We start from the raw sequence: 9,511 nt of genomic DNA, 5'->3' as shown, positions 1-9,511 counted from the left end.
CCCCCGCTAAGCTTGGAGGTGTGGAGGGTACGGAGGCCGGTGTCCCTCCCCCAGCAGGGCACGCCAAGCCCAGCCTAGGGTGCCAGCTTCTGGTCACGCCTCTAGTGACTGAGGCCCAAAGCACCACTCTCTTCCCCAGAAGCTCCTTCTGCCTTTGCTCACTGAGACTCAGCCCCCTGCAGCCAGAATGCCTTGTGGAAAACGGCTCCAGGACCTGTGGGGCTGGGGGTAGCGTCTAAGATGACACTCAACAAGGACCCTCTAGGGCCGCTGGGGCCCTCCCTCCACACATGCTGATGAAGTTAGAAACAAGGCACCAGGTTGCAAACCAATGTATTTCAGCTAAAGGGTTGGGGAGAGAAGTGACAGGCTCTGTAAGCTGGGTGGGGAATGGGAGATAACGACCTCAAAAGTTGGGACTTTCCAAGAAGCCCTTTTCTCAGATGCCAAATGGAGACAAGGGGGAGTTGGCAGCCATGGTCCTGCCTGCTGGACTCAGGATGCTTGGGACCCTCTGGTCCTTCTCACGCTGAAGAGGCACCCCCCCCCCAAGTAGAGATTGGAGAAGGGGCAGGGGTGGGATGCGGTTTCCTCCTTGGCTGGGCCTTCATGGGAGTGGGGTTGCAGGGGGGGAACCTTGACCTTTGTACTCAGGAAAAGGCCAAGCCCCAAGCCAGCTGACCATGGGGAGTTAAGACCCCCGGACCTCCTGAACTCCAGAAGAAGAGGTCCTGACCTGGTCTGGGGGCAGAGGAAGGGGGACGTGGAGGTCGGAGAGTCCATCTCTGTTCTGGGCCAGGAAGCACTCAGTGACTGCAGATTCCCACTCAGAAGGGACGTGGCACCTCCCTGGTTACAACCCTCACTGACCCCGGAGTTGACCAGAGTCACGGGCAGTGGGCTGCTGTGGAGCCTGGGGCTGAGGACAGCCAACACAGGCGTTCCAAGGCCAGCAGGGAGGTGGCGGACAGCAGCCTGGTGAGCACGTTGGACAGCTCAGTTTTCCTTGCCTGCTGGGACCAGGCTTTGGGGGAATGGCTTGGAGTGGCCAGAAGGGGTCTGTGAGGGCCCTGCAGAGGACTCCAGCTTCACCTTGTCCAGGACGGTCTTCTTGATGGAGGCTGGGGAGACCTTCTCCTGGTCAGCCATGGACTGCAGCTCCCTGGGGAGTCAGTGAGGAGGGTTGGCTCCGAGGCTCTGCCTCCCTCGAGACTAGCTGCCCACCAGGGAAGAGGAAGCACCTGCCAGCCTGGGTGCTGCTGCGCTGGGACTCCCATCTCAGCTCCTTCTGCCGGCCACCCCTCCCCCAGACGCCCATCTGCCTGCCTCTCACCTCATTCAGACCAGCTCAGGGTCACCAAATGTACTAGCAGTCCCCAGCCCCTGAACCCATCATCGCCCCAAGTGGGGGCCATGTGCCTCATCTGTATCCCCTGCAGGGTGGGGCCAGGAGGGTGGCTCTGCCTCCCAGCCTTGCTCTCCTGTCGTGGCACTCAGAGACGTTCTGGGTTTCAACTGGGGGCAGGCAGGGAGGTGAGAGAGATGCCTGTCCGTCCTGCAGACCTGAGCTGCAGGGATGACGGCTCCAAGCCAAGCCACCAAATCCTGCCGTCCCTCCTCTGATTTCCTCTCTGCTGTCACGGAGCTGGCGTGAGTGCACTGGGCACAGTGGAGCACTGCTGGCTGATGCGCCGGATCTCCCCAGGAGGAGGAGGGCGGGGAGGAAGGTGTGACCCGGCCCACAGGGGCTGCCTCTGGCCCCCATTGGCCTGCCTCCCCAGCTTGGATGATCACCCTGGTCTGTGGGCTGCAGGTGGTGACACTGGGGAGCACAGCGTGGGCCCAAAGGGCAGCCCGTCCTCACAGGACAACAGCTGGTGAGAGGTGCTACAAGCCACGACCCTAGGGCACCACTGCCAGGCCTCAGGAAACATCTACTCTGGGGACGGCAGAGCAGAATGCGTGAGGGCTCTGGCGAGCTGGGGCGCACAGCCAGGAGCACGCAGCATTGGGGGCCCACCGTGTGCGGGTGCAGGAGGCCTCCACAGCGTTGATGAGAAGGGAGCGGAATCCCCCGCTCTCCAGGACATGCAAGGCGTGGATGGTGGCCCCACCAGGAGAGCAGACATTGTCCTTGAGCTGGCCTGGGTGCTTTTCCGAGTCCAGTAGCATCTTGGAGGCCCCCTATAGCCAGAGACAGCAGCTGACTTCTGTGGGGCCCCTCTCCTCCCTGCAGGCTACTGCCCCCAGACCCAGCTACCGCCCACCCCGGTTCTCCATCCATCCACCCCCCACTATAACAGCATCAGGCCCGGCAAGGAGTGGCCCCCACCAAAGGATCAGGAAAAGCACTGACCAGCAGAGCCTGGGCCCCGAGGCGGACTGCCAGGCGCCTGGGAAGCCCCATCTTCACACCTCCGTCAGCCAGGGCCTCCAGGGCTGTGAATGCCTGCAGGGAGAAGGCACCTAAGCCACACTCCTAGGCCCTTCCTCCTTATCCTCCAGGCAACAGTGGGTCCAGCAGCTCTGCCCACAGCAGCCAGAGCAGGGAGGAGGGTGGGGGATACACCCCAAGGTCCTGGGAAGTGTCCACCTCCACCAGCGGCCACCCAACCCCAGTCCTCACATAGGCTGGGCCGCTGCCACTGAGCCCCGTGACAGCATCAATCAGGTCCTCCTCCACCTCTGTGCAGAAGCCCACGCTGCCCATGAGCTGCTCCAGGAGCCTGCCGTCCTCCACCTGGGCGTGGGTGCCCGTGGCATACACGGTGGCCCCCTCCCGCACCACGACTGGCGTATTGGTCATGCAGCGGATGACTTTGGGGGCTGGCTGGAACGCCGTCAGCTTCTGGAGGAGAAACCAGCTGCGTGTCTGTCCTGCCCCTTGCCCAGCAGAGTGTGCTGGGCACAAGTGTGAATGCATTGGCCCAACTAAGCATTTCGTGGCTTCTCGCTGTGGGCTGGGCCCACGTGCCCATTTCACAGTCAGAGCTCCTGACCAGTGTGCAGCACACACTTCCACCCCCTCTTCAGATCCCACTGGCTTGGACCCCCAGTGCTCACTTTCTCGATGGAGCTGATGGTGACCCCCGCCGCGCAGGACACCACGATGTGCCGGCCCTCAATGTCGGCACCAATCTCGTCCAGGATAAAGGGGATGATGTGTGGTTTCACCGCCAGGAAGAGCACATCACTATGCCGCACGGTTTCCTTGTTGTGGGGTGTCAGGTTCACTCCCATCTTCTGCAGGGAGCACCAACGTGGGCTCAGCCTGCCGATGTCTCTGGCTGCCCCCCCGAGTATCCTCCCCAAGCTAAGAGCCCCACGTGTAGAAGACAAAGATTGCTAAGAATGTGGACAGTCAGGGTGGGGGGCTCGGGGCATGGAGCTCTGATAGCACCCAGCCCCCCTTCCCACCCCGGAGTCGAAGAAGCACTCTGCTCTGGAATACGTCCCTTTTGCAAACAGAAAAGGGACATGTATCCGTGCCACGGCCCTGATCCACCCCACCGTGGGCGGCAGTCCTCTGGGGGTGAGTGGTACTGTGGGTGGAGCCTGACCCATCCTTGCACCTGGAGCCCCAATTCAGCTGTGGCAAACTACAGCTACGTGCAGTCCCCAGATGCGTCTGACCTGGCCCCCACACTGGGGTCCCATCTGCCTGGCTCCCACAGCCCCTGTGGAGGCTCCATTTGGGGAACCCCATTCCAGTCCCAGCACACCCTCCCCACCAGCTGCACATGTGTCTGTCACCCAGGTCCCAAGAGCCGAGCAAGGGGAGCTACCAGCGGGCCAGGAGGCAGGGTCTGTGGGATGCTACAGCCCAGGTCCCTCCTCTCATGAGGGGGGTTGGTCACATGGTGTCTCCCACTGGGGCCTTTACACCTGGGGCCCTCAGGGTCAAGGCTATCACACGCTCTCCCCAGACACACTGACTAGCCCCTTCAGGGACTGCCTCCCTGTCCCCCTCCACCCTGCACCTACCCTGAGGGCAGAAACCGTGGCCAGGTCCATGTCTGGGGAGCTGGCCATGATCCTGTGGGCAGCCAGGATGCCTGAGGGTAACAGAGATCCTTCCTCAAGGCCTGTCCTGGCCTCCCCCCTCCCACATTCCCAGGAAGGTAAGTGGAAATCCCACCACCCAGAGAAGGACAGCAACTCCTGTCCCACCCCTTACGTCCCAAGGCCGCCCTTTCCCACAGGACTCAAACAGGGTAAGTTTTCCAGACCCTAACCTTCACCGCCGCCCGCCCCCCCCCCCCCGCCGGCAGAAGGGTAACGGCCCACCCCTCTGCCCACTCCACGCCCTCCAGGCTGCAGGGCCTACCTGCTGCTGTGAAGCCCTTGGCCAAGGCCAAGGCCAGCTGGCCAGCTCCGATAAAGCCCACGCTCATGTTGTCTGAGGACCCGCCCACAGCCCTCACAGCTGGCGCCGGCGCTGCAGGGGCAACTGCGGGACGAGATGGGGCAGGATCCAGAGCAAGAAGTTGGGCGGGCAGTGCCAGGCCCGGCCACTCGGCCGCCGGCCCGGCGCCCACCTCCTCGCTCCCACCGCCATCCCAGCCGGTCCAACTTTCCCCAGTGCCGCCCGCCAGCTCCGACGTGGGATTGCTCCAGGCTCCCTGTCCAGTTTGACTGCTCCCGACGGTCCGGGACAGAGGACACAGGGAGCGGCGTGCCGGCCTCCGGAAGGGCTCGGAGAGCCGCGGGGGGCGACGGCTCGGAGCCCGGAGGCCCCCCACGTCCAAGCCCTCCACCCCACCCCCAGGCCCGAGCCGGTGTGCGGATGCGCATCTCCCCCTGCACCGCCCCCATCCACACTGGACCCCAGCTCCGCTCCCACTCACCCACTTACCGCGCGCAGGTCGCCCGGGATCCGCGGAGCCGCGCCCGCCACGCGGCACCCGAGCCTCGTCGGCTCCGCCCGCGCCGTTCCAGCCAATGGGCGGCGCGGCCGCCAGGCGCCGGCCAATCGAGGGGCGCGGGAGGTGCCGAGGGGCGGTTGCATCATCCGCTCGCCCCGCGCCCACGCCCCCCGCCGCCTCCGCCCGGCCTCCCGCGCCCCCGGGTCCGCGCCTCCGCGACCGCGCGTGGGGACAGAGCTGTCCGGTGCTGCGGCTGGCGCGGGCCTCCGAGGAGCGGCCGGGGCGGAGGCTCCCCGCGCGGGGCCTGCTAGTGGGCCCCGCGGACACGGGCACGCAGGGCTGGTGTCCTCGCTCGCGTGGCCGATGCCTGCTGGTACTTGATCCAACTGTTGGGAGAAGCCCAAGCAGTATAATATTTTTGCTTGCTTGCTTTTCTTTTCTTCTTTTTCTTTGTGGGAGAATTGAGAACAATTTGCAAAATGGAAACATTTGAAATATTACACTATTTTGATACTGTGTTTTGTCGCTTTAAAATTTGTTTATTGTATCAAGAAGCTTGAAAACTGGAGAGGATAGCCTAAGCCTTTTCAGAATCTCAAAATCGGGGGGCACCTGGGAGGTCTAAGTCAATCCCCTCTGAGATCCAGACCCCCTTTTTCCCAACTGGGGTCCTCTCTGCAAGTCTTTTCAGGGCTCAAGCGTGACGGAGGCCGTAAGCCTGTACCATGTAAACCTTCCCAGACGGGTTTGGGGTGGGTAGTGATCAACCAGTAAATGGAAGGCGAGATCCCATAGTGCCCCCAGCTCCGGTGGAGCACCCCCATGTCTCCTGACATCTTGTTTGCAGTGTCCATGGAAATTTTTGGCCCTGCATTTGGAGAAAAGTCATTTTTCGCCTGAGGACATGCTCAGGGCTCCTGTGAGTTGACTCTGCATTTGGGCTTTAGGGTAGTCCAGGGTCCCTGTCAGCAACAGGATTAAGGGCAAAGTGAGAAGTAATAGTCATTGGCAACCCATCCACCCCCACCTCGCCCTGCCCCAGGGGAAGGGGTGACCTGCTTTATTTTTTCAGTTCTGCATCTTAAATGGTAACAAGCTGTTCTCAAACATGATCCAGCATTACCCTGATGTTTGTGCCCCAGAAGCAGGGCTGTGAGCTCTTGTGGGCACGGTGGTGGCCACCAACACCATGGGACCGCTGTGTAGTGAGGGTGCGTGCAAGGTGGATTTCCTGGTGCCTGCCACGTGGGCGCATCCGAGCGTTTAGTCCTTACCCTCTGAGGGAGGGGCCGTGGCAAGAGGCCCTTCTCCGGGTGCCAACTGGAGAACCTCAAACCTCCCGACCCGAGTGCCCTGGGAGACCCCTGCCCACCAGCGTCTGCCCCTGACCCCCCCCCCATTTGTCCAAAGCGGACTGTCTGGGAAGTGGCCAGCGAGCCCACAGGCATAAGGCCCAGCAATCGCGCTGAAGATTGACTGGACGTAATCAAAGGACAGAACCCCTTCCTTTAAAAAATACTGTTTTCCAGTGATAAGAACAAATAACTCTTCTCCAAAAAGGAAGAGTCCTCTGACCCAGGGAGTGACTGTCGGCAGGAATACCCCAATGCAAGCCTCCTGGAGGACTTCTGCCCTGTTTATCTTGAGCCCTGGATCCCCCCTCCTTTGTCTCCCCCACGGGACCTTTGAAATTTAGGGTAGGTGGACCACTGGGGGCGCAAGGCCACCGGACAATGAGGAGACTGGGCAGCGGGTGACAGAGAACCGTTTCAGAAGTTTGGCTAGAAAAGGAGGAAGACTGGTGGGCATCTAGGTCTCGCTGTGAGCTGGGAAGGACGTGGCCCACATGCTCCTTGTCACCTGGACATGCACCTCCGTCCCCCGCTCTCCCCCAGCCAGTGAGGGCTGTCAGGACACCTCAGGACAAACTGGCTGCTCGTCCCTTTGGGGATCTGCTGTTGAGCCAATAACACCTGCCCCTGCAGATAAAGGACCCCTGTTAGTGCGCCCTCCCTATCGCGTCATGCTCTGCGTGGCGTCAGCGCAAGGGAGCCCTCGGAACCCACGCCTAAAAGCTGCTTAGGCTCAGCTGCCATGGGTGCCGCAGCCCCTCTCCCCATAGCTATGCCCAGGGCCCCTCCCCTGGCAATCCCCCGCAGGAGTGTGGGGTGCTGGCGATGCTGAGCACCTCTGGAAGGGGGGAGACAAGCTCAGGATCGCCTCATCTCCCCACCCCCACTGCCCACAGAGCGAGAGGACGATGCCTGTTTCTTCCTCGGGGGGCTGCCTCTCAGCCCCAGGGGTACCTCCTCCCTGTCTGGCCCAGTCTCGGCCCTTCTCCTGACTCACCCTGGGAGGATGGCCCAGGAGGTGCCGTTGCCACTGCCCCCTGGGCGAGACTGCTCACCAGAGCCAGGAGGCAAAACAACATTGGCGTTTATTTCCTGCTCAAGGCCCAGGGATGGGTCACAGGGCTGATGTACTCGGGGGCGGCCAGCGGGTCGATCCAGGGTGCCCCAGTCTGGGCTCTTGAGCAGGAGAAGCTGGCTGCGGCGTGGAGGGTGACAGCCCCAGTGGGCTCTGGTGGTCAGCGGCCAGGTGAACAGATACTTGAGTAGAGGTCATGGGCCTGTGAAGTATTGGGGAGGTCACCCAGTGGCTGCCCCAGGCTGGGCCCTCTCCCTGGGTCAGGGCTGCCCCAGACTAGCCTCCCTGGGGCCCATGGCGGGCACTGCAGAAGCTGCTGCGTTGGGGCTGATGGTGGGGGCCTGGTGGGCACTCCCTCAGCTTCCCCCTGCATTCTGCACTCACTGTGGTGCTGCCGGCCCCCCTGCGGACCCCCCCCCCCCCCGCACTGTCTCCAGCCTGCTGAAGCTGTCCTGTGTGATCACACCAGGATTCCTGTTCTTCTTACAGCCACTCGGAGGTGGGCAGGGTGGGGTCCCCAGGCCTGGCTCCTTCTCTTTGAGCTGGTACAGAGCCCCCCAGCAGAGCCCTGCTGAGACAGCTGACCTTCCCACACCTCTGGGAAACGTCCCCTTTTCAACTCTACTTAGGTCACAGCCTGAATGTGGTCTCCAGGCACTGACGGGCACATGGGGCTGCCTCCAAGCCCTAGCCTCGGTGTGCCCATCTATAAAGTGGGTCACAACAGCATCTGTTTCAAAGGCTTCTCATGTTACAGTGGGTAGCACTGAGCCAGGGAGGGCCAGGAAATGGAGAGAGACAGAAAGAGAGATACAGACGGAGATAAGAGATATACACAGAGAGATAGAGAGACAAAGAGACAGAGAGGGGGGCTGGGAGCTGCCTGGAGGAGGATCCTTGCCTGTGTCCTGCTCAGGGACTTCGGCCCCTCTGTCCACCTGCCCCCACCAAGCCCGGCCAGAAATCCAGGAGTGCTCTGTTGGCTGTCTCCCTCCAGCTTGCTCCCTGGGGGTCTGGGTTCACCTGGGTCACCCTCACGGTGCCTGGAGCCCCCGGAGAGCCCTGGTGAGCAGGCAGCTACAGGCTGGGCACGAAGCGGATCCTCTGGGAGTAGGCGAGGTCAGCGACATACAGGAGCAAGTTGACGTAGGTGAAGGTGGCCACCACCAGCTGGCTGTCCCAGGAGCAGCTGCCTCGAGGGCAGTCGGGGGGCCGCCCGGGCTCACCGTACTTGGGGTCGAAGCAGAAGACGGGCCAGATCACAGCCGCACTGAGGTAGAGGAGCACAGCCAGGAAGGTGTACACCACAACCAGACGGTCGAACGGGCAGCCCAGGCCCCCCGTGTGGCCCGTCACACTCAGGGCCACCACGGCCACGGTGGCCAGGAAGCACAGGCTGTAGACGGCCACACACCACTGGGTGGCCACGTAGCGCCCGTAGCGGCTGTCGTAGACGAGTGCCCCAAAGATGATGCAGGCCACGAAGGCCTGGACGATCTTGAGGAGCCCTGAGACCGTGGCCATGTAGCTGGCCACCTGGCCTGGCCGGGCCCGGGTCAGGGCCACCTCCGCGGCGTAGGCCAGGAAGAGGAGACCGGCAAAGACGCTGGCTGCCAGGCGGAAGTCCCTGGCTGCACAGCCCGCGGGCTCGGGGGGGCACTCCAGCCGGGTGAAGTATAGGGGGTAGATGACAGCGGCCGTGGCGGACAGCAGCGTGGCCAGCATGGCGAAGGCCGCCGTGAAGTTGCCCCAGGACAGGTGCAGGCAGCTGTGCAGCCGGGTGAACTCACAGGCCACCACGAGGCCAGAGACGGCGAAGCAGAAGCCCCACGCAGCCATGCAGAAGGTTCCTTGGACGCCCGCGAAGCCGCCCCGGTGGGCCACCAGGCTGAAGGTGGTGCAGCCGAAGGCCAGCTGCAGTACTCGGGCCGTGCCCACGGGGGACGTCACAGCGCCCAGGTGCAGGTACCCACCCCCGGGGGGCTCCATGGTGCTGCCCATCTGGCCGGCCTGGTCCTTGCCTCACGCGGTGCCTGGCGGCCCTGGCGGCCCTGGCGGCCCTGCCCGGCCGCGGCCCCTCTGCGGTGGTGGCTGTGACAGGTGCCGGCAGCCTGCAGTACGGTGGTGGTGACGGTGACGCCGCCTGACTTTGCAGCAGGGCAGCCTCTGCCGTGTGCGGCAGGCCCAGCACCCCCCAGCACTATAAATAGGTGGTCACG

At 63.0% G+C, this 9,511-nt stretch overlaps 2 protein-coding genes across 5 annotated transcripts; both read right to left on the bottom strand.

Annotated features, from left to right (window-relative positions):
• Positions 1 to 316: 316 nt before the first annotated feature.
• Positions 317 to 4,928, bottom strand: PYCR1 (pyrroline-5-carboxylate reductase 1). 4 transcript variants are annotated; one of them, XM_026483867.4, is made up of 8 exons: positions 4,856 to 4,928; positions 4,328 to 4,450; positions 3,985 to 4,055; positions 3,064 to 3,243; positions 2,627 to 2,848; positions 2,357 to 2,449; positions 2,021 to 2,184; positions 317 to 1,162 (listed from the first exon to the last, which is right to left on the bottom strand). In XM_026483867.4, exons 2-8 carry the CDS (start codon positions 4,392 to 4,394, stop codon positions 997 to 999), a joined length of 963 nt encoding a protein of 320 aa, XP_026339652.2. In that variant the 5' UTR covers positions 4,395 to 4,450; positions 4,856 to 4,928; the 3' UTR covers positions 317 to 996. The 4 variants fall into 4 exon arrangements, with proteins under 4 accessions (XP_026339652.2, XP_057174139.1, XP_057174140.1 ...); XM_057318156.1 differs by having other exon boundaries at positions 4,848 to 4,864; XM_057318157.1 differs by lacking the exon at positions 3,064 to 3,243.
• Positions 4,929 to 7,284: 2,356 nt separating this feature from the next.
• On the bottom strand, positions 7,285 to 9,480 carry MYADML2 (myeloid associated differentiation marker like 2). The gene is made up of 2 exons (XM_026484232.4): positions 8,316 to 9,480; positions 7,285 to 7,494 (listed from the first exon to the last, which is right to left on the bottom strand). Exon 1 carries the CDS (start codon positions 9,291 to 9,293, stop codon positions 8,370 to 8,372), a length of 924 nt encoding a protein of 307 aa, XP_026340017.1. The 5' UTR covers positions 9,294 to 9,480; the 3' UTR covers positions 7,285 to 7,494; positions 8,316 to 8,369.
• Between the last annotated feature and the right edge of the window lie 31 nt (positions 9,481 to 9,511).

Source organism: Ursus arctos, unplaced genomic scaffold, assembly GCF_023065955.2.
Source record: "Ursus arctos isolate Adak ecotype North America unplaced genomic scaffold, UrsArc2.0 scaffold_24, whole genome shotgun sequence".
NCBI lineage: Eukaryota > Metazoa > Chordata > Mammalia > Carnivora > Ursidae > Ursus > Ursus arctos.
Note: the sequence above shows the minus strand (reverse complement) of the source record. Positions and strands in the feature narration are given on the sequence as shown.